This window comes from Typopeltis vanoorti, chromosome 10 (assembly GCF_054136105.1).
Source record: "Typopeltis vanoorti isolate ZY-2024b chromosome 10, IOZ_Tvanoo_1.0, whole genome shotgun sequence".
NCBI lineage: Eukaryota > Metazoa > Arthropoda > Arachnida > Uropygi > Thelyphonidae > Typopeltis > Typopeltis vanoorti.
Genome location: NC_143558.1, coordinates 96,968,992 through 96,994,232, shown reverse-complemented (window position 1 = coordinate 96,994,232; position 25,241 = coordinate 96,968,992). Strand labels below are relative to the sequence as shown.

General features: G+C 35.9%; 1 protein-coding gene across 2 annotated transcripts in view; it reads left to right on the top strand.

Annotated features, from left to right (window-relative positions):
* The window catches only part of Psn (presenilin), a 180,086-nt gene that overhangs the window by 112,807 nt on the left and 42,038 nt on the right, over positions 1 to 25,241 (top strand). For both annotated transcript variants that reach the window (XM_090398665.1, XM_090398664.1), the window contains exon 7: positions 8,073 to 8,177. In XM_090398665.1, the coding sequence (XP_090254791.1) occupies positions 8,073 to 8,177 (105 nt within the window). The remainder of the gene's footprint in view (positions 1 to 8,072; positions 8,178 to 25,241) is intronic.

The window sequence follows — 25,241 nt, the reverse complement described above, 5'->3', positions numbered from 1 at the left end:
GTGCATTATTGTTGCGTATGTGGACTGTTTTGTTTTTGCTACTGTAAATGGGAATTATAAAGATAATTTAATTTAGGCATATAATAAAATGCTGATTTTTTGGAAACTATAAAAAATGCATTTGATTTAAGTTTTGAATTATTTTGTTACAGTTCTACTGAACATGGCTGGCGAAAATAGAAAACGAAAATTATCACAGTCAAGCAGCAGAGAGTTCTAAAGCTGGTGGACTGAAGAGTATGGTATGATTAACAAAGACAATAAAGCAATATGTGTTGTATGTTCCGGGACAGTTGTGTGCAGAACGTCATCAGTAAAACGGCATTATGAGGCAAATCATAAATCGCTCCTAGAGAAAAGCAAGGACGAACAGAAAGAATTTATTGCTCAGGCAATTAAAAATAGGAATATCCAGTCAACAACCCTAATGAAATTTATCGTCAGTCGTTCAAATATAACTGTTACTAATTTTTTTGCCTGAAATGTAATTGCTAAACGTAGGAAACCTTTTAGTGATGGGAATATATAAAAGGAGCATGGTCTGCTAGGCCCGACTTGCCATAGTGATAATGCCGGATGTATCTTTTGTGTTCGCTGATGCGGATGTTCACAGTTCTTCTTGTTTGACCGTAGTAGGCTTGATTACATGAGCAGGGTATTTCGTAGACCCCCAGGATGTGATAAAGGGGAAATGCTGTCTTGGTTGAGCGGATAAGGGTTGCTAATTTGCTACACAGTCTGAATGTGGTGCGTAATTCATGTTTATTAAGAATTCTAGAAATCTTTTCGGATGTGCCTTTAATGTATGGGATGGTGACTGTTTTGTTGTAGTTCTCTGTGGTGGATAGTGGGAGGGGTTTCTTAGGAGCGTTTAGTATTTTGTTTATCTTATGGGGATTATAGCCATTGGCCAAGAAGGTGTGGCGTAAGTGAGCCAGTTCAGCAGCAAGAGCATTGTCATTGGAACAGATTGCTCTCGCTCTGTGGGTTAGCGTTTTTAAAATGCCATATTGTTGAGAAGGGTAATGGTGTGATTATTTGTGTAAATATCTCCCTGTATGTGTGGGTTTTCTAAAAACTGAAAATGATAAGGAACCATCTGGAAGATGTGTGATAAGTGTATCCAGGAAGGGCAGACAGTTATTAGCTTCCAGTTCCATTGTAAAGTGGATTTTTGGATGTTGGCTATTTAAATGCACTAAGAATGTTTCCAATGTCTCTGGGCCATGTGACCAAATAGACTCTAGTCTTTGTGTTGCTGCTACAATTTTGTTTAACTAGTCCGTTGATTACACCATGTTGTTATAGTCTCGTGTATTGTGACAAACTGTGTTTTTGTGCTCTGAAGATGCTGGTTATAACACCAGCAAAATATCAACAATAAGTTAATAAATTAATTATTTACTTATTTTTCTGTGTTCTAATATATACAGTTAAAAAATAAACGACAGGATTAGATGGAAGAAAACCAGTGTGTTTTATAGAAGTCATTACAGGCCAGAAGGATTAGTTTTAGAGTCAACCCTGACTATGAAGCATTCTCCTAACCTGAACAAATTTGGTTGCATTAATTTGCCAAAGATTTAGAAGAGTTTTCTTAAGATCAACTCCTACATAGCTACAATGCTTCTTTTTTTATAACATTAGAGGGCACCAAATTAGGACTTTAGATCTTTTGTTCATTACAGTTTGAATTGTTTCACTTACTTATTGTTGCATATTAACATGTAGCATGCTCTGAAGATACTGTTTGAAATCCAGTGAAATATAATCCAATTAATAAACATCTTTTTTATAATTTAGTTGGTTTGGTATTGTGATACCATTAAAATAAGTTGTGAATTCCTAGGATCAGTTATACATTTTTATACTTCTAAAATACGAATGAATTTTTTTTGGATTACCATTAGGATGTCTTATCAGTTATTGTAGATAATATTATTAGTCAGAAATGTGACATGTGCCAGCACCCAAAAAGCTCAGGTAACTATCCCCAAGGGACCAATAAATGCTTGGAAGAGTATTATGGAAATCTCAGCAAGCCAATGAGGAAATGATTAACAAGGAGTTCAAGAAATCTTGAGGAATTTCAGGTAGAACCCTATGAAACGAGTTTTGCAGTTTTGAGATCTGTGGAAGAGTAGTTATACATTAACCAAAAATCAACCATGCAAGCTACAGTGGTGTAAAGAACATGACTGATTCAGAGTGAATTAAAAAAAATCATGAATTTGGAGCAGTGGATTTAGCTACAGCCTTTCTTATTAGATGATAGCTATCTGGAAGCACACTATATACTTGCCATGTACATCTACCCAACTATGAAGTTTGATAGCAAAGTTGTAAGGCGTGTTCCTCTTGGCATAGACCCAACCTTTGGTTGTAGTACCTGGAGGGATGAATGTAATTTCAGAATAATGCAGTGCTTCCTGCATTTGCAGTTTTGCAGAACGGAACCATGTCTCTTTTTACACAGTAATGAAACATGGGTTGAGTAAAATAACGTGAAAAAACACTGTGCCTACAGAATCCTGATTCTTTGGGATGAACTGAAATGTCAAGTGCTGGCCATACCAATATGTTCAACTGTAAATGGACTGTGATCCTGTTGAAGGAAGAATATATTAAAAATATCTGATTATTGTAACACTACTAGAGAATCATGCCTCGAAGGGTGAAGGGATGTACACGAAAGGAAAATTCAATAAATATTGTAGTGTGTGTGCAGTTATTTAAGGTGCCTGCCTGAAATGTCTGTTTCCAAGAAGGAAAAAAAGTATAGGTTTTTGCTAAATGGACACAATGATCGCACTGGTGCCACCCCAGCGTTTTAGCAAAGATGGCTGATATAAACTTATGGATCACAAAGGACCATTCATTAATGTATATTTGGCTGGTGATATTTGACTACTGCACATTACGTGCACTAGTTAAACAGTATATTGTGTGCCGCCATTATCTTGAGTCAGACTATTGTTGCAGCTGTTTCCTCTTGTACTGTTTTAACTGCTTATGTCTTATGAATGATCATGCTGCAACTCATCATTGAGAGACACAGAATGGTATCAGTTCCATTGCCATTACTATCAGTTGCTCTATCTCAAGAAAGATGCAAAGCTGGAAAATTTGGAGTCATATACAAGTTTTGCAAGTTTTTTTTAGGTCTACTGCTGCAGCTTCATGTGATTTTTGGTCTTGGGTGACAAAGATAATACCTGAGTGCATTTCACTTTCAAATAAAAAAAAAAAATTAATCGCTAAAATACAAACAGGCTATTGCAAAATCAGCCTATAGTTGTTCAATATTCCCCTTAAAAATAATTCTAAATTCCTCACAGCAGCACAGAAAACCATGTCCTTTTTGCAAGGTGAAAAGAATTTCACTTTCTCTTCTTTTCCTCTTCAGGAATCAATGTTGAGTGGATAATGGAAAGCAGATCAATGGACAAGCCTTTTTACACTCCACCAAAAATCTTAAAATAAGCTAATACTCTAGTTAGATCATGTTTCTATTCCATGAGTTTTATAATCCAAAATAGCAGTGCTCTTTTAAATCATTTTAATTTGAAAAACTCAAGTAAATTATACACCTACTGGGAAGCCTCTCAGCGAATCAGATTAAGGAGAATGAATAATTAAGTTGTAAACAAATGTAAAACTGCACTCAAATTTTCTTCCTTCTCACTCCCCCCCCCCTCCTCCCAATAAACAAACTTGATCACAGAACAGATTAATTATACAGAAACATTTACTTGAAATTTTCTGGTCAAGTAATATGACATTGAATTACATATGGAATAAGAATTTGAAAAATTAAACACTGAAACGAAACATTTTTCATTTCAGTGTTTAATTTTTCAAAGTATGTCAATTTATGTACCAATATTAAAGCAGAAAAATAATTTGGAGATTTATAAAAAAATCTTTTTGAATGGCTATCATATTATGTAAGTAGCAGATGTCTTGCTATTATAATAAAACAAGAATTTATATGTAACAATCTGAGTTTCAGTTAAATTTTCAGTCACATCATTAAAACTTTTTTATATTATCTATTTCCTTCATAGCATTATCTTTATGTCCAAATATTGGAAAATAAATAATAATTTAATTGGGGGTTTAAAGAAATTCAGAAAAATGCAATAAATTCAAGCAAGTATCAGTTAGTGACCATTACGCACTTTCGTTAAGTCTACATATTTAACAAAATAAAGCTTCAAGGTTAGTAAATTCTAGCCCTAATCCCCCTTCTTGACATGGAGAATGTCTCAAACTTATAATGGCTTTGTAGTGTAGTTATTTTCCATTTAATGCTGTGGAAAGGAGTATCTTTATGTTCCTCCAGGCCGATGATAATAGTACTGTCTGTCCAAAATAGTCTGATTTTCAGACAGATGGACCTTTATACACTCTTGTATGTGTTAAAGGATAGTTTGTCCTTAGGAGAACAGATGTGGATTTGCCTATTTGATGCATGGATTGAAAGTGGTCTGAAGATATATTATTAAGAGTCTCCCTCCAGGAGTCAGGAACTCATGGAGAGAGGCCATACTATTCTCACCAGCTGTCATACCTGTTGAATTCATTCATGCTACTTGCACACACCACATCCAAAGGCAATCCATTCCAATTGTGCACTACTTTGAGAGAAAATTCTAGCCCTAATCCCCCTTCTTGACAGCATTCTCAGCTTCAGAACATGAAGCTGAGAATGCTGTGTAAATGTGAGCTTGCATCCTTTCCCCACCCTCCATAAAATGAAAAATTCCATCTACTGAAATTCTGTATAACCCTTTCAGAACTTCGTAAGTCTCAGTCATATCACTCCTCTTTTTCCTGTTTGTTAGTGTTTGCAGCCTACAAAGTCTCAATCTGTCTTCATAATTAGTATTCCACAATCCTGATATCATCTTTGATACTCTCCTTTTCACTCTCCACTGTATCAGAATCACCATGGAGCCAGACCCATGCACAACAGCCCAAGGAAGGTCTTATGAAGGCCTTCTAAAGAGGCAAAGCAACTTATCTTACTTATAAGTTAATGTTTGTTTCAGCATTGCCGTTATTCTCTGAGTTGTATTTACAATTTTTGCTATATGACTCTTGAACTTTCAACTTCCTGTCTACTAAAATTCCAAGATCCTTATCCTCATCAGTTTCTTCAAGCATAATCCCACCAATATAATACGACATTAGATATCTAATCACACCAAAGTGTATGACTACATTTATTAATTGGATGATAAACTATTGATATGGATAAGAGGATGGCTGACAGATATCAAAAAAGTCGTATACGGAGTAATGAATCTGCAAGATTCGTGGTAACCAGTGGTGTGCCTCAAGGATCAGTCCTTGGTCCATTGTTATTCAACCTGTACATTAATTACATTGGGAATGATTTGATATGTGGCATACAACTATTTGCTGATGATGCAAAGATAGGTAGGGTGATCAGGAGTGCAACATATCAGCATTCCTGATCACCCCAGTTATAATAATCATAACTGACATCATCTTTATGTACAAGATGTTTCTTCCACATCATCTTTTTCTTATGAAACTCTTATTTAATTAGATTAATTACACATCCATTTGATTCTTACTCTACTTATTCTGTGAACTCTAGGGACACATTCTGATATCGCATCATTTAAGTATTTTTTAAACACTTTCCACGCGCTGTCGATATCCTTCTCATCCAATAACTGATACCATGGTACAGAATCCAGCATAATCCTCAGATGGTCATAATTTCCTGCTTTTTAGTTCAGCATTGCTACATGTAAGCTTTTCTGAATCGAATATTCATAAACTTAGCCACTTCCCAAGTGAGTAACGCATGATCACTGTTACCAACCAGAGGCAGAATAGTTATGCCTGTAACTGAAACCTCCTCTGATGCTATAATCAGATCTAACATTCCTTGACCATGAGTTCCTTTTGTCACATGGCACTTGAGGAAGTTGTCTCACAACACTTCAATAAATTCAGTTTCATTCTTCTCATGCAATTACACAGCTATCCTATCAATGTTTGGATTATTGAAGTTCCCCATTATGGTTACTTTTTTTTGCACCCATTATATTTATTTGGTGATGTGTTTCTTTGTCACTAGTAACTGATCCACCAGGTCTGTAACAACACCCCACTATGTATTTGATCTTATTAGACTCCACCTTATGCCATATGGCTTCAAACTCATTGCCACATGAAAAATTAGTTCTAGTATTGCACTCATAGTTCTCAAGTCTAAATGGATTCGAGTCATCTGATATCATTAGCAGCATGTCCCCCTCTTCTCCTATCCTGTCTATCCTATCTAAAAATACTGTAACCTTTGTACTTGATACCAGTTAGTGCAGCTGCTTCTGATAGGCAGGTCTTTCTTATTTTTACAATATGAGGCCCAACTTTTGTTTCTGATACTCCTAGCATTTGTGTACAAACATAATAAATTACCTGTATGCTCTTTTGTATATATACACTTGTCCGTGGTCTGCATGGTACAGTTGGGCAACTTGCAAATCTCTGTTCTTATCTAGTTCCTTACTTATGCAGACATCATTATACATGCTTAATAGGTCCAAACTGGACGAACACAGAATCATTCTCTCTTCATAAAAATTTCTGTAATAATAACCATGCCCATTATTAACACGGTTATCTAACGTTGTTGCTCTTACATACAGCTTCCCATGATTCCTCCATCAGTATTCAATTTTCCTGACTCTGTTTCAGGTCTTATATAACTCACTCAACACATCTTAAAACTCGCATCCATTCCTTCTACACGGCCTACGCATCGGATCATTTGCCATCACAGTCCTTCTTAATTCATTTCCATCATACCGAGATAATATACTAATGATTTTTACTTTCTCGCTCTTCACTCTTGTTTCTTCCAACAGCCTTTTCATGGCCTTTCTTATACTGAATTTCTTGCTAGTTAAATCATTGGTACCTATATTTTGCATGCACATTTTTTTATTTTTTGCAGACAAAACAAAACCATCGTTGCTTTGTCTGCCTTTCTTAGACACATTCATTATATCTTTCAAATGGTTCACTATCACTTTATGTTTATAGAATGCCAGTGCACACCTGAAAGCAGTTATATGAAAATCACACTATTGCCCAGCCCAATAATACAGTATCTTCAAAATACTGACATATGGTGCCAAGATTATTTCTTTTAGTAATACAATATTTGTCATAGAACTCTATCTATGCCACGCCATTTTAGAGAGTGACTATAACCACTATTAAACAGATAAAATACTATGCGCAACATCATACATCTCCCATGCACAAGATCATAGCAAAGCAGTCCCATCCTTCATATCTATGTGTGTGTGTGCATGCGTCTGCTACATAAACATTAATCTCAACAGTATTTTTAAACTACACATCAAATTCATAGTAACTCATAGCTGTTTTGTAACATCTACCTAGATGAACCTAAAGAGAACTGTTATCTACCTTGAAGAACTAATAAATGCCTATGCTACCATCATCATGGCAAGCCATAACTAGTTAATCCATATGTTGCACACCTTTCGCACAGAATTGAATGGACAAAAACGACTTTGCTACAGAAGCCATTACAAGTGTGAGAGACCTTTTTGAAGTCATAACCACCAGTAACAAATTCCTCAAACTTCAACAAGAATGGTTACATTAAGCTTTCCCAAATGGAGATACTCTTTTTACAACCACCTTCACTCCATGAGCTTCCATCCAGCCTTAGTTCTCCCCCCCCAATTATAATTTGAAGTGTTCATAAAATTGATTATAATACCTTGTCTTCTCTTTTCTCTGATAATTACAGAGTGTGATTCAAGAATGCTAGCATGAAATTTAGCAAAATATCAGCAGCTTAATATTTCATGTTTATTTTGTTTTTATGTGATGTATGTTGTGAGTCATTAGTGTGACTCATAACAGCATGAATATTAGTTAACATTTATGCCTTGCTACATACCCAACTGTTGTTCAGCATTAGTGAATCTTAATAAATTCATAATCAGTATTATATGCTTTTAATCCAACTTTATTTTCTTTCTTTTCAGCTGCTATGACATGGTGCATTACAATGACTGACTCTGAAGACATTACTCAGCCAGCTGATGGAAACAGACCATTTGATACATTTTTTGATAATAACACTGCTCAAGGTAAGATCTCACATTAGAGTTTAGATTATATAGAAAATGCCTCTTACTTACAAATTTAAAGGTTGGGTTATTCCAAATTACGGCTGAAGCAACTAAGGCCATGAGGCCACTGTATTATTTCTGTTAATTGCACGTATTCTGGACTTTTCCTGTTTTGTGGAAAGAAAAACTTCTATGTCTAAATGAAACCATCTAGCTTACCTACAATTAAAAAGCCTTTATAAAGGTCCCTCACATCTTAGGTGGCATTCAAATCCAAGTCTTTGGTTACAAATGTAAGAAATAGTTTTATGCTGAAAAAAGGTTGTCACAGAGTTCAACTTTTGTGGAGCTCTTATAAATGATTCATATAGAACTGTAGACACATAAATCAAGTTCTCTCCCTCCTCTGCTTGCTACCCCCATTGTTTGAGACAGTTCCTTAAATCTTTGCTTTGCAGTTTTCCTTCAGTAGTTTAAATGAGCGACCTGTTTAACATTGTAGATTTATTTTAAGTTGCAAGTGTATTACTGATCTTTTTTGTATCACTGTAAGTACTGTGGAATCTGAAACAAGAATGGTGCTGTTTTTGAGGTATTATTTGTGTTAGTGGCACTTCACAAAATCATATTTTTTGTCAGATTCTTCTGTCAAAGTACATGTGGCCAAACAAAATAATAAAATTTACTTTATGAAAATAAACTTGTTAGTTCAATATTGGATTTTGTCACAGCAGTTATTTAATTATCACGTTTAACTTTGAACTTAAAAAAAATCTTAAATAGTTGTAATTTGTAATCCATGCTATACAGTCAATTCTCACTAGAGTGAATTTATTTACTGGAACAAAAGAAATATAGAAGTATTTACAGTAAAAATTATGCTATAGTGAATTCCATTTAGAAAAGCATTCAGGCTATGGAACTTTGACCAGGTCTAATCAACTCTCATTGTGACCAACTATTGATAAGATTCCAAGCCTAATTTATTATGGCAGTTAGTTAACTGTTAATAAGCACCGAAAACTTCTAGTAGACTTAGGAAGTGGATGCTTATCTGTATGAGTAAAGATTAAATCCTTAAACTTATTCTTTAAGCTTCTGTTTCAACAAGTTTACATCTTTAATAAGTTTCATTAATAACTATAGATTTTTTTGAAATATAGATAATGGTCCATGGATAGACAATAGGCTATACAGATAATTCTTATAATATCACTCTATAAGCTGCTGATTGCAGAGTATAATGAATATGATGAGCTGCACGTCATCATTATCAGATTCCTTGTGTACCCTCAGTGGATGCGTAGGATATTATGAGTACTAAATGTACAAGTGCATAATTTCTACCTCCTAATCAATAATTTTCCTCTAAATTATTCTGTAATATATTCAGTATTATCAGTTCTTATATTTTTGTTTTCTAAGGCACTTTTTACTATATCAACCTACCTAGATCTTGTCTTCCTCTAGATCTTTTACCTGCCAACTTTGCTAAGAAAACTTGTTTTGCTAATCATTCCTCTTCCATTCTATTAAGTGACCATACCACACCTGAGATTGGTGTGTTAACACATTCCTGGATGCTGACAATAGCAGGTTGTTTCCTAATAACCTCATTTTTTTAATATCATACTGCCATTCATGCCATCTATTCACACCCTTAATCTTTCTCGGACCGCTTATATATGTGATCTCCAGTCTTTGAAGTGTTTTATTTCTAACTCATCTCTCAGATTGATAATTTAAAATTGATTTGAACACTCTCTCTTTCTTGTATACAGCTAGTTTAGTGTTTTGTCTAATTTCTCTCTTATTCCATATAAATTTATTTCAGTTGACTTCCTACCATACCGGCTGTACTAATTCTGTGTCTATTTCTGTGTGTTTAATTTGCCATTTTCACTAAAAATTGTGCTTGAATAGCTGAAATGTTTTACTTTTTCTGTAGGTTCTCCATTCAAAATTTAGTTAATGTTCAATGTTTCTTATTATTTTCATTATCTTTCTTTTTATTCCTGATTTTCATACCAAATTTATCGCAACAGTTTAGTCACTTTGCCAGTATTATTGGCCAGGTCAGGAAATCTTGAAGAGACTTGCACTAGATTTATTTAGAAATGTAGCATCATCTGCATAAAGTAAAGAGCTGAGAATAGCATATCGAATTTTTGATATCATGTTTAATACTATATTCCTTCATAATGTGACCCATATAGATGATGTATAACCTTGTCTAACACCTGATTTCATATCAAACTATCTTCCTGTAATTCCTCCAATTTTTAATGTTGACTTAACAACCCAGGTACAGACTAAGTACTGTTTGATATAATGTCACATTTACACTATATAATTATAGTGTTCTTGAACAGCTTTCCTCTTGTCACAAGATGTGACAAGATTTTAAAGATCAACAAAACTTAAATACAGATCTTTGTTGGAAGTTTTTCCATTTGGTTATAACTATAAATTAAAGATGCCAAGAAATTATATTCTTAGTTTAATCCTTTATCCAAGTGTATGCAAATGAAGTTTGCACCTGAAGTCACTTCAGGACTGGACAACTTGTATATAGAAGCTAATGACTTCATATCAGTTGCTTTAGTATCTTAAATAAGTACTCAGACACCTAGAATAAGTGTAATAACCCTCTGTATTACTTCAACCTTGGTATCACTTCTGGGACTGGCTCCCACTGATGAGACCTCAATAAAGATCGAATTGGTCTGGGTAGTGGCCCTTTCCATAATGCATAGCATTATACATGTCTGTAAAGATAACATGCTTTGCATTATAGGATACTAAGGCAAGCGATGTGTGGTCATTAGCTTCTATATATGAGTTGCCTAGTCCTGAAGTTACTTCAGGTGCAAACTTTGTTTGCTTACACTTGGATAAAGGATTAAACCAAGAATATAATTTCTTGGCATCTTTAATTTATTTTATTAAACATACAGATCATTGTTATATTCCTATGATTTCTCAACTATCTGTCTCACAGTGAAAATCTGATCCTGACAACCTCTATTTGTCCTGAATTCAGATTGTCTTCACCAAGCTTCTCTTTTACAATTTAGCCAAATTTTTAGCCATTTCTCAAGTGTATGTGCATAAATCTTACCAGGAACATTCAGCAGGAAATACATCTGTAATTCTCACATTAATTTTCTTTCCCTTTTAAAAGATGAGTGCTATGAGAGCTCTACTCCAGTCATCTGGAATTCAACTATCTTTTAGGCCTTCTGAATTATGCAGTGCAGCAGTTGTAAAACTTCAATACCTCCATATTTTAGCATGTCTTGTCAAATATCATTTACTCAAGTCTACCTTCCAAATTTCAGGTTTTTGATGGCGTTCTCTACCTCAAATATTGTATGTATTCATGACTACATTCCTGTTGAGTTTTTTACCACACGATGCTGACACTTCTTTTCATTTAGCAATCTTTCAAAGTAATTACTCCAGACACCTAGAATATTGTTATCTTCAGTTTTCATGTCACCTTTATCATCTCTGATTCCTTTTGCAGTACTTTTCTCCATTTCTAAGCATTTTAATAGCCTCCAGAATATTTTCCCACCTTCCTGATATTTATTTTCTCTGTTCTTACCAAAGCCTTCCCAGGACTTTTGTATAGAAATGTCAGAAAGCAAAGCACATGGTGCTTTGCTTTCTGACATTTATCTATGTATTCTCTAAGAGCTCCCAATAGAGATGATGCACAAAATAAGTCTCGTTGACTATATTGTTAATAGCAAAGTTTTCCCACTGCTTCAGGGCTCAAAAGTAGAAATGGGATTTGAAATTGGAAGTGATCATTTAGTTTTGAGCAAGATAAAATTAAATTTCATATTGAAGAGAAGAGCGTATGAGAAACATCTAAAATGAATCAAAATTGAGCAACTTTCAGATGTAAGCTATAGACTAAAATACAAAAACATTATTCAAGAAAAAAAAAAGTGTTTGTGAACTAGAACCAAACCTTGAACCTTCAGTGACAAACCCCAAAGAAAGCATTTAATCATTGAAAATGCAGGAAAACCTTGCTTAACGCAAATTCGATATGCGTGATAATCAGTTAGCGCAATTGAGTGAAATGATACTATTTCCTGCTTTAAGCGAGTGATTAATCAGTTAATGCAATTTTTTTACATTATGCGAAATTTTTTGTCACCAATCTGCAGTGAGCAGAAAAGCAAGCTAGAAGTCATTAAGATACATGAAAGTTGCGCTAGTAATACAATGTTGGTGCGAGACCTGGGATACAGCGAGTCTACAGTTTGGACTATATTAAATAAGAGCAAAGAATAAATACAAAGAACAAGGAAAAGTTGTTACTGCTTCTTTAAGCGTGCAGATCACCCAAAATAGAAGCCATTTAATGATCAAATTGGAGCATCTTCTATCACCCTGGATTAAGGATTATAACCAAAGAAGAAGTACAGGGAACATTCAGGCAAAAGCTCTCAATGTTTTTAACTCATTGAAAGAGACCAAATTTCAAGAGGTATGTGAATGCTTTACTGCGAGTTTTGGATGGTTTGACCATTTTAAAAATCGAACTGGACTGCATAGAGTAAGAATAACTAGGGAATCTGCTACTGCTGACAAAGATTCTGTGGCCAAGTTTAGTGTTTGTTTATGACGGTGATTATGATAATTGACAAAAATTCACCGTCGACAGAATTGGTCTCTTTTGGAAGCGTATGCCAACAAAAACTTTCATAGCTAAAACTGAAGCATCTCAACCAGGATACAAAGTATCTAAAGATTGTCTTATGCATTTATTAGGAGGCAATGCAGAAGGCGACTTTAAATTCAAACCTATCCTAGTTTATCATGCACAAAATCCAAGATCTAACATTATTGAAGAAATCAGCACAATTGGAAAAGAACTTGGATTTAATGAACCGGAAAATGAAGATGTGAGAAACTTGCTTGATTCCCATTCAGAAGAGTTGAGCGAGAATGATTTCCTTCAACTAGAAGAAGATCGTACATATGAAGAAGAAGATATGGAGTGCAAAAACAAGAGAATGTTACGACTAAGAAGCTAACTGCGAAAGAACTTGAGCTTGTTTTCAATCAGGTTTGAGTATGCCAAGAAAATTTTGTTTGATGCTAATCCTGATATGGAACGAAACTTCGAAGTCTGCCAAAATCTTGATAAAGTGATCGCCAGCTATCACAAGTTGCATGACACGTGTGTAGAGGCTTAAGTGCTGTGAGGACATCATGTTGAAGGCTTAATGGATTTTTTACAACACTCAAAAAGAATTGAAATAGAATTTAATGCTTCCTATATTTCGTCCTAGTCACTAGGACATCTACGGGGATTACAAAAACAATTAATGTAACACATACACAAATAACAAACAATACTAAGCCCAACCACGTGGGTGACACTAAAGTCCTATCTAGGTAGAGCGCCCTCTAAGGGCAGTAGTAGGTGGCCTGGAATGTAAGGTGGGAGTTCTGGTGATGAGTGTTTCCCAAATCTTCGGAAGATTAATGCAACCGTATTTATTGAGATTTGGTTGGTTTTTGAGAGCTGCTGCTGCTTCTAAGAAAAGTCTCTCTTTCTTGAATTTGCTGTGGTGGAGCATGGTGGTTTTCTTCCATGATATCCTGTGGGTGGTGTCCAAAACATGGTCAGCCAAGCCCGAATGGCCATAGTTGTGTTTGAAGATGTAAGACTTGTGTTCCTCTAGACGGATGGATGCTGATCTGCCTGTCTGTCTAAAGTACGCCAGCTTACAGGAACAGGGTACTTTGTAAACTCCAGGCAGAGAGAGAGGAGGGAGCTGATCTTTCGTAGAACGGATAAGGGTAGCAAGTTTGCGGTGGGGCTTATATGCTGTGTGTAGGTTGTACTGTTTTAGTATCTTGGCTATTTTTTTTTTGGATGTGCCTCAGATGTAGGGTATGGTGATGGCATTTTTAAAATCTTGTTGACGGGGAATGGGGGAGGAGTTGATTATTTTTTTGATACTGTGATCACTGTAGCCATTGGAGAGGAAAGTGCTGTGTATGTGGTTAAGCTCAGTAGTGAGGGCGGTTCCACTGGAACAAAGATTGTGGGCTCTCTTGGCAAGAGTTTTAATAATGCCATATTGTTGAGAGGGGTGGTGGTGGGAGAGTTTGTGAATGTATCTGCCTGTGTGTGTGGGTTTTCTGTATACGGTGAAAGTGTATCATTAGGCAGGCGTGTGACTAAGGTGTCTAGGAAGGGTAAACAATTGTTCTTTTCCTTTTCCATAGTGAACTGGATTCTTGGATGTAGACTATTGAGATGACTGAGGAAGGAGTCTAACGTGTCTGGGCCATGAGGCCAAATAGAGAACACATCATCTACATATCTTAGCCAGATAGAAGGTTTGAGTGGGGCTGAGTCTATGGCTCGTTTTTCGAAATCTTCCATATAGAAATTGGCAAGGGGGGGGGGGGGTGAGAGGGGGGAACCCATGGCAGTTCCCTCTATCTGCTTGTAGATTTTGTTGTTCCAAGAGAAATACCCAGAGTTAATGGCAAAGGAAAAGAGATCTAAGATGTCAGAGGGAAAAACGTTTTCTAAGAGAGATAAGGTGTCAATTAAGGGAATATCGGTAAACAGAGAGGAGATATCAAAGCTTACCAATATGTCTGTCTTATTCAAGGTTAAATTTTCTGTGAGGGCTTTAAAGTGGATCGAGTTTTTTATATAGGAAGGGGACCTTCCGGTGAGGGGGATCAGAGAGTTGGCCAGCTGTTTAGATAGTCTATAGCAAGGTGCATTGGTGGCATCTACTATAGGCCTGAGTGGGGAATTGGGTTTGTGGATTTTTGGTAAACCGTATATTTGGGGGGGACGGGAGCGGAAAGGTTTAAGTTTTTTCGTGACGTCAGGTGGCCAGGAAGATACTTTTTTGAGTAAGATTTTTAGTTTCTTAACTTGTGTTTTTGTGGGGTCGTGTTCTAGCGGGATGTAGGTAGCGCGATCGCGGAGGATAGTGTTCATTTAAGATTGTATTCACTGGTATTAAGAACGGCTGTGGCATTACCCTTATCCGCTCTGGTGATGACGATACTTTTTTCTTTACGTAGTTTCAGGAGAGCCGTGCGTTGGGCATATGATAAATTACTTTTTGGCGGCGAAGAATCGGTGGCTTCTAATCATCTATGGAGAAGAATTAGCACGCAAATCCAAGCAATATGGTAAGTCAAAACTACGACTATCTAGGCAACTAAATAGTCTGGCCTTTTTAAAACGATGTCGGGATACAAGAGTGATACCAAACTGCCTTAAAATGAAGATCAATTTCCATTCCAAAAAAGCACTTCATATATATATAACTGTGCCAGCCGGGCATTACTCTGCAAGCAAATCGCCTCTACATGTGCTACCCTCGCAGTGACGAACGCCACCATTGGCTCCTTACATTCAGAGCTCTCCACCGTTCTTAACCCTGAACTTTGGTCGATTCTCTCTGGCATTTCGGAAACTTCCGCACAGAGAGAATTCCAAAAAATAAAAAATAAACACATCAAGAAATATAGCAACCTTGTGAAAAACAAACCACAAATTCAACCGCTCCAGACAGTAATAAACCTCTTCCAAAAGGCTCAACGACGATGCCATCAGCGCCCTTTGCCTCGGCCGTAATTTTGCCGTCGCTCCGAATGGAGTGCCGGTGCTTGACGTAATGGTGAACATCGAACGGGGAATCGATCGCTTACCGTCAGAGATAGCTAACAACATCAGACTTGACGTAGCCAACATCCTCACGCATTCTTCGCCGCCAAAACTACGACTATCTAGTTGCCTAGATGGTCGTAGATTTGACTTACCATATTGCTTGGATTTGCATGCTAATTCTTCTCCATGGATGATTAGAAGCCGCCGATTCTTTGCCGCCAAAAAGTAATTTATCATATGCACGGCTGCCCAACGCACGGCTCTCCTGAAACTACGTAAAGAAAAAAGTATCGTCATCACCAGAGCGGATAAGGGTAATGCCACAGCCGTTCTTAATACCAGTGAACACAATCTTAAATGAACATTATCCTCCGCGATCGCGCTACCTACATCCTGCTAGAACACTGCCCCACAAAAACACAAGTTAAGAAACTAAAAATCTTACTCAAAAAAGTATCTTCCTGACCACCTGACGTCACAAAAAAACTTAAACCTTTCCGCTCCCGTCCCCCCCAAATATACGGTTTACCAAAAATCCACAAACCCAATTCCCCACTCAGGCCTATAGTAGATGCCACCAATGCACCTTGCTATAGACTATCTAAACAGCTGGCCAACTCTCTGATCCCCCTCACCGGAAGGTCCCCTTCCTATATAAAAAACTCGACCCACTTTAAAGCCCTCACAGAAAATTTAACCTTGAATAAGACAGACATATCGGTAAGCTTTAATATCTCCTCTTTGTTTACCAATATTCCCTTAATTGACACCTTATCTCTCTTAGAAAACGTTTTTCCCTCTGACATCTTAGATCTCTTTTCCTTTGCAATTAACTCTGGGTATTTCTCTTGGAACTACAAAATCTACAAGCAGATAGAGGGAACTGCCATGGGTTCCCCCCTCTCACCCCCCCTGCCAATTTCTATATGGAAGATTTCGAAAAACGAGCCATAGACTCAGCCCCACTCAAACCTTCTATCTGGCTAAGATATGTAGATGATGTGTTCTCTATTTGGCCTCATGGCCCAGACACGTTAGACTCCTTCCTCAGTCATCTCAATAGTCTACATCCAAGAATCCAGTTCACTATGAAAAAGGAAAAGAACAATTGTTTACCCTTCCTAGACACCTTAGTCACACGCCTGCCTAATGATACCACACGCCTGCCACTTTCACCGTATACAGAAAACCCACACACACAGGCAGATACATTCACAAACTCTCCCACCACCACCCCTCTCAACAATGTGGCATTATTAAAACTCTTACCAAGAGAGCCCACAATCTTTGTTCCAGTGGAACCGCCCTCACTACTGAGCTTAACCACATACACAGCACTTTCCTCTCCAATGGCTACAGCGATCACAGTATCAAAAAAATAATCAACTCCTCCCCCATTCCCCGTCAACAAGATTTTAAAAATGCCATCACCATACCCTACATCTGAAGCACATCCAAAAAAAAAATAGCCAAGACACTAAAACAGTACAACCTACACACAGCATATAAGCCCCACCGCAAACTTGCTACCCTTGTCCGTTCTACGAAAGATCAGCTCCCTCCTCTCTCTCTGCCTGGAGTTTACAAAGTACCCTGTTCCTGTAAGCTGGCGTACTTTGGACAGACAGGCAGATCAGCATCCATCCATCTAGAGGAACACAAGTCTTACATCTTCAAACACAACTATGGCCATTCGGGCTTGGCTGACCATGTTTTGGACACCACCCACAGGATATCATGGAAGAAAACCACCATGCTCCACCACAGCAAATTCAAGAAAGAGAGACTTTTCTTAGAAGCAGCAGCAGCTCTCAAAAACCAACCAAATCTCAATAAATACGGTTGCATTAAGCTTCCGAAGATTTGGGAAACACTCATCACCAGAGCTCCCACCTTACATTCCAGGCCACCTACTACTGCCCTTAGAGGGCGCTCTACCTAGATAGGACTTTAGTGTCACCCACGTGGTTGGGCTTAGTATTGTTTGTTATTTGTGTATGTGTTACATTAATTGTTTTTGTAACCCCGTAGATGTTCTAGTGACTAGGACGAAATATAGGAAGCATTAAATTCTATTTTAATTCTTTTTGAGTGTTGTAAAAAATCCATTAAGCCTTCAACATGAAGTTGCATGACAAGATGAAAAAGTCGAGCACGATTCAAACATCTTTACTTAATTTTTTACTAAAAGTAGCTCAATCAAATGTTTAGACATTAAATAAATATTTAAACAATTGATTTTTATTAACTTTGATTTTATCCTCTAATATAGCTTATACTGTACTTTTTTTTATCAAATTTACAATAACTAATGGATGAATTATACGAGGGTGGCCTGTAAAGTTCTCAGCCTAACAATGAAAAATCGAATTTATAATGCTGTATAACTGAGAGGAGACCTCCATATAGTCTTTAAAGGAATGCGGAGAACTGACCAGGGTTTCTGACCTAATGTCCAATCTCACCTTCTCTTGGTGCACCCTGTTGGGTGTCTACCTGGATACTGAACGAAAGAGGATGGGCTGGCCATTTCTGATTTAGCCGACCAAATTGTATTCCTATTGGCTTAAACCAATATACAGAATGATGGTACAGCATGACAAAATTTCATGCCGGCTGGGGCATTGCCCGGTTAAACAATTTCCCATTGTTTTCGTCAGGGAACCAGGGCAAACAACGAAAAGTCAGGCTACTGGAACAAATCTGAAAGCTCACCCCAACTCAACATCACCAGAGTTAAAAATCAGTACTATCAACATATGAAGCTTGAATGACAAAGAAATGGAACTAGCAAAGGAATTAGATAAGTACCAGATCGACATAATATGGGGTGACTGAAACAAAAAAGACAAAAACTGGTTAGATCTTTCTGAGCAATAAATACAAAATGTTATATTCAGGCAATGATAATCAAGGAAAAAAAGGAGTAACCATAGTATTCAACATTAAATACGAGGCTAATCTTCTTGAATGGCAGGCAGTCTCAAGTAGAGTGATATGGGCAAATATCAGAATAGGGAACTGAACAATGAGATTTATTTGTGCCTATGGTCCCATAGAAGGCTCTACTAAGGTAGAAGTAGAGGAATTTTTTGAAGCTCTAGAGAAAGTTACTGACACAATGAAAAAGGAAAAATTGGTCCTATTGGGAATCTAAATAGCAGAATAGGAAGTGATTGTCAGACATACAAAAATATATTGGGAAAATTTGGAGAAAAGAGCATAGCTAATAATAATGCAAATACCTGTTGGATTTCTGGTCAGGATATGGACTGGTTATTACTAACACAATGTTCCAACATAAAAATGTGCACAAATTCACATGGAGAGAAGAGGCAAGGAATAAGAAAAGTCTCATTGACTATGTTATTGTTGATAGTGATGTTTTCTCCCTGGTGCTGGACACCAGAGTGTACAGAGGATTTGAAATTGGAAGTGATCACTATTTAGTCTTGAGCAGGATAAAAGTGAATTTTATATTGAAAAGAACAACATGTAAAAAAGTTTTAAAGCGAATAAAAGTTGAGCAGCTCTCAGGTGTGAGCTGTAGACTAAAATACACAAAGATTATTGAAGAAAAAATGAAAGAGTTTGAGAACAGAAACCAAACCTTGGAGATTGTAGCAAACTTTGAAGAAAATCCTGATCGATTCAGCCAAAGAGGCATTTGTTGAGGTTGTCTGCAAGAATAGAAAAATCAGAACTCCATGGTGGACACAGAAAGTTAAAAACGCAGAGAAGGAAAAGAAGAAAGCATACCAAAAGTTCCTGGCAAATAAGTCAGCTTGTGCTCTTGGAGAATACAGAGACAAATGTAAGAAAGCTAAACAGTGTGTAAAACTAGCTAAACAAAAGTCATGGGAGGACTTTGGCAAGAATATAGAAAATAAATATCAAGAAGGTGGCAAAATATTCTGGAAGTTGTTGAAGAAGCTGAGGAATGGAGGAAAAAATGTTGTAAAAGGAGTTAGAGATAATAAAGGTGCCATGAAAACTGGAGAAAAAGATATCCTTGAAATATGGAGTAATTACTTCAAAAAATTGCTAAATGAAACAAGCAGTGATAGCACAGTGGTAAAAAACACTCATCAGGTATACAGTCAGGAATACATATCCATACTTGAAGTACAAAAAGCCATCAAAGGCTTGAAATGTGGAAAGGCAGCAGGAGTAGATGATATTCGACCAGAAATGCTGAAGTATGGTGGTATAAAAGTCTTCCAGTGGCTGCACTGCATAGTTCAGAAGGCCTGGACAGAGGGATGAATTCCTGATGATTGGTGTAGAGCTCTAATAGTACCCATATGTAAGAAGGGAAATAAAACTGAATGTGAGAATTACAGAGCTATATCCCTATTGAGTGTTCTAGGCAAGATTTATGCCAGTATACTTGAGAAACGGTTGAGAAGAATTGTGGAAGAAAAGCTTGGTGAAGAACAAGCTGGATTCAGGCCAAATAGAGGCTGTCGGGATCAGATCTTCACTTTACGACAAATAGTTAAGAAAGCATATGAATATAACAAAGATTTGTATTTAAGTTTTGTCAATCTGGAAAAGGCATAAGAGAAGGTGCCAAGAGAGAAGCTATTCATATGCTATAGTTATATGGTGTCAATGTGGATTATATCAAGCAATACTTTATATAATGACTTGCAACTCTTTATTCGAGTCAAGTCAGCAGTTAGAATTGAAGGAAGTACAGGAAGATGGTTTAATGTTAAATCTGGTGTGAGACAAGGATGTACATTATCCCCTCTGTTATTCATTATCTATATGGATCACATTATGAAGGAAAGTGGTATTAGACATGATATCAAAACTGGAGATGTTAATGTCAGCTATTTGCTTTATGCGGACGATGTCATACTTATCGATAAATCTGCTACAAGTTTGCAAGATTCCCTGACTAAATTGAATAACTGTTGTAATAGATATTGTATGAAGGTTAGCAATAAAAAGACAAAGACAATGAAAATAGGTAGAATCGTTTAAAATGTGTCAACTGTGAACGCAAAACCTGTGGAACAATTAAAACATTTCAGCTGCTTAGGTACGATTTTTAGTGAAGATGGTAAATTAAATATGGACATAGACAACAGAATCAATAAAGCTGGTATGGTAGGAAGTCAACTGAATAAATTCATGTGGAATAAGAGAGAAATTAGTTGGAACACTAAATTAGCTGTAAACAAGACAGGGTTCAAACCAGTTTTAACTTATGGATCTGAGAGCTGGGTCAGAAGTAAAACACTTGACCAAAGACTAGAGACCGCAGATATGAGAGTCCTGAGAAAGATTAGAGGTGTGAACAGATGGCATCAATGGCAATACCATATTAAAACGAGGATATTAGACATAGAACTTGACATTGTCAGCATCCAGTAATGTGTTAGCAGAGCTAATCTTAAGTGGTATGGTCACTTAAACAGAATAGGAGAGGAATGATTAGCAAAACAAGTGTTTTCAGGTTGGCAGAAAAACGACCCAGAGGAAGACCAAGATATAGGTGGATTGATATGGTACAAAGTGCCTTAGATGATAGAAATATAAGATCTGATAATGTTGGATTCTTGACAAGTAACAGACTGATTTAGAGGAAAATTGTAGATAAGAAGTTAGTAATGATGTAAATTTTTCATGTAGTACTATCATATCCTGTACACCTCTTGAGGGTACATGTCAGGAATTTGATGATGACGATGATAATTTCAAAATTATTTTTCAACATAATCTCCTTTAAGACCAACACATTTATTCCGCGATGCTCCAGCGCCATTATCCTGTTCCTGTAGTGGTTCTCAGTAAGATCTGCAAAATTTCCCTCTACAGCTGCAATCACCTCTTGATTTGAAGAAAAATGCTGATCATCGAAGAAGAGTTTTAGTTTTGGGAATAGATGGAAGTCAGAGGAATCCAAATCTGGGAAATAGGTTGAATGTTCCAACAATTCATAGTGCAGATCTCTTGATTTTCCCATTGCCAAAACACCTTTGTGGGCAGGTGTATTGTCCTGATGAAAGTTGATTTTTATCTTCTGCAAACTGGGTCTTTTCTCAAGAATTTGTTCGTCTAGTCTGGTTAAAAGATCAGAATAATATTCTCCGGTAATTGTTTTGCCCTTTTCAAGATAATTAATAAACAATCCCAAATAAGCATCCCAAAACACCTATGCCATGGCCTTTCCTGCTGATGGAATCGACTTTGTCTTCTTTGGAGCTGAACAACCTGCTTTTTGGATTCTGGTGTGTAATGGTGAATTCAAGTCTCATCCATAGTAATAAATTGATGCACAAAATCAGTTTTATTCTTGTTAAAATGCTCCAAGCACTGTTCAGAGATTTTCATGCAAGTACATTTTTGATTTGCTGTGAGCAAGCACAGCACCCATCTTGTGCAACCCTTTTCATTTGCAGTTCTTCATGCAAAATAATATCCTACACGTTCTTTTGAAATGCCTATAGTCTTAGCAATTTTATGCACTTTGACTCGCAGGTCATCCAATACCATATTGCGCACTTGATCAATGATTTCTGGTGTTGTTACACTTTTTAGATGTCCTTCACGTGGATCATCTTCAAGGCTGGTATGGCCATGTTTAAACTCTGCAACCCATTTCTTAATTATCAAAAATGAAGGAGAACAGTGCCCATAAACTTTTATGAACTTCGAATGAATTTCTTTTGGTGGTACAAAGAATTTTATAATCGCACGATAATCAATTTCAAGGGATACATACAACAGTTTTGCTTCAGACAGCTGTATAAAACAAACTACTTGATAGAATGACTTGCAATTTCACATGGATGCTTATGACAGATCTACCAACTTAGGAAAAAAAAATCTTGCTGATAGTGTTTCCATCCATGGTCGATTCCGAGAACTTTTCAGACCAACCTCGTAATTATTCCTATTGTTTATTGTATTCATTTAACGCGATTTCACTTATCACGCATTAATTGGTGGATTAATTAATCGCGTTAAGCGAGATTTTCCTGTATTGAGAAATAGACCATAAGAAATCATAGGAAATGGAAGAAAAGAAATGGCCAGAGATCATACATCAATGACAGAACATAAAGGATTGGCAGAAACATAACGCACACAAATTAACAATAATGAGAGACATAAGAACTAGTGTGTTAAATTATTAAAATGAAAATGCAGAATTAGTGTAAACTCTAATTCTGGATTTTCATTCCAAGCGACATTAATTCAAACTGTGTTAGTTTGAATTAATGTCACTTACTTGCATTGGTATCATTCAAAATATTTCACTAATAAATAAAAAATATAAATTTATTTCAAAAATTTCTATATGTTTTAGCATGAATTAATGTCACTTGCAGTAGTAGCATTCAAAGTATTTAACAACTGGTTATCTCTATTTTTTTGCTAACTTGTGTTCATGCTAGTAAATTGTTATATTTTCATCATTTCCCTTACAACATGTAATGATTATCACAATAATAATAGTAATTCATGCAACATTAAATTTTTTTTTTTTGTTTTACATTGTCAAAACTCACCAATTGTTGACAGACAAAGAACAAACCACAAGATTAGTTGGTGCTTTAAGTATGCAGGGTTCCCTTTCTTCTTTAACTCTACTGCTGACCCGATGGTCAGCAGTAGAGTTAAATAATAATAAATTATTATTTGAGTTTTCTCATGATGCGCCTGCATTGTTACTGGGAAGTAAGTCAAACTCATTTGAATTAAAAGTTTACTGTGAGACCAATGTTTCTGTTAACAGAGGTGAACAGAAACATTGGTTTCACAGTGAACTTTAATCCTCTTAGATGGATCAACACTATTAAAGAAAAAATTTAATATTCTACTTTGACAGTTCATTATTATACTTCTGACAAAAACAGCTAAAACCAAAATGGCCTTCTCAAATGAGAATTAGAAAGATGCCGTAAAGAAAATCACTGTGATTCACTCAACTATTTCAATTAGTGATGATCAAATAATGTATGCAAACTCGTTGTTGGGAAAATGTTAAATTTGTAGCAAAGGTTTTGCATAATATGATTTCAGGTATAATGTGCATCAAGAAAGTGTAAATTTCATATTAAAATATGAAATTTACTCAAATTCAGTAGAATATTAAAATAAAATGTTCATTGTTATAACATTTTTGCATAAAGTTTTGAGACAAAGGAATCATGGTTTCTGTTGCAACTAACTACTTTCAAATTCTTACTTTTGACCTTCATTGAATTATGCTCATAACTCCTATAATAATTTATTATTGTTTTTATTTCACTTATGCTGTGAAACATTTAGCAAGTTCACAAGTTAACTAATTTTTTCATTTTCTGTCTCCACAATAAGCAGTTCAACGAATCTGACAAAATTTAACAACTGGTTTGGGTGAATCAGCTGAATGAGACTACAGCTTACCTGAAATCTTTATATTAAACTAAATATGTGCAGTCTTTTTCATTAAAATCAAAAATAATCAAACTTCAGTAGTCAGTCAGTCAACTTGGTCAGCTCCTATTATAAAGAGAAAGGGAACAGAAGTGATGAACAGTAGTCATCCTCTGGGGGATGGGGCAAAAGTGATACACAGCTGGTGTGAATGTATCCTTCCTGATTGGACAAACCCAACAATTCACAGCTGACATAAATTGGTACTGTTGTCTTAGAACCAAAAAGCAAATAAATATCACACAATGTACTTTATTTCTTTAATTTGAAGTTTAAATAAAAGTTGTGAAATTTGTTTTGAATAGCAGCTGATTTTCTATTTGTAAGTATAAATTCTAAATTTGAGTTTGACCTAGATTTTAATTTAAAAACCTAAATTTTAAAGCTAATTTAATTTAACATGGTTATGTGGGGGTGTGAAAACTCTCATGGTGACCTTGTGGTAAGATGAGAGTAATCGAGGGTTATGCTTGTCTCAGGATATATTTAAAAAAAAAGTATATATATATATATTTTTTTTTTAACATAGTAATATGTACTTAAATTTCGTTCTTTGTACAGATATTTTATTTTAAATATTCACAATATCTGTATGCACAAAAAAATATAATTTATGAATATCAGTACATTACATTATGTTGCAAGTAGTAAATTATTCATATGTATGAGTGACATTAAAAAAAAAGGAGAATGCTATATTTTGTTCGTATATTTGAATTACTAAAAGGTAATATAAATATTGGAATCAACATTAATGAGCCATGCGAGAATGGCAGATCTAAGGGCAAGAAAGAAAAGTCATTAATAGAAATACTTTCATTACTGGCATATGATTTATTCATTTACAGTTGTGATATAACATTGTCTATGTGTCCAATAAGTTGCGATAGAGCAAATTACATGATCCTATAAACTCTAGACATGCATGCTTAAATTTTTGATGGGCATAATTTAAAAAAAAAATAAACCTT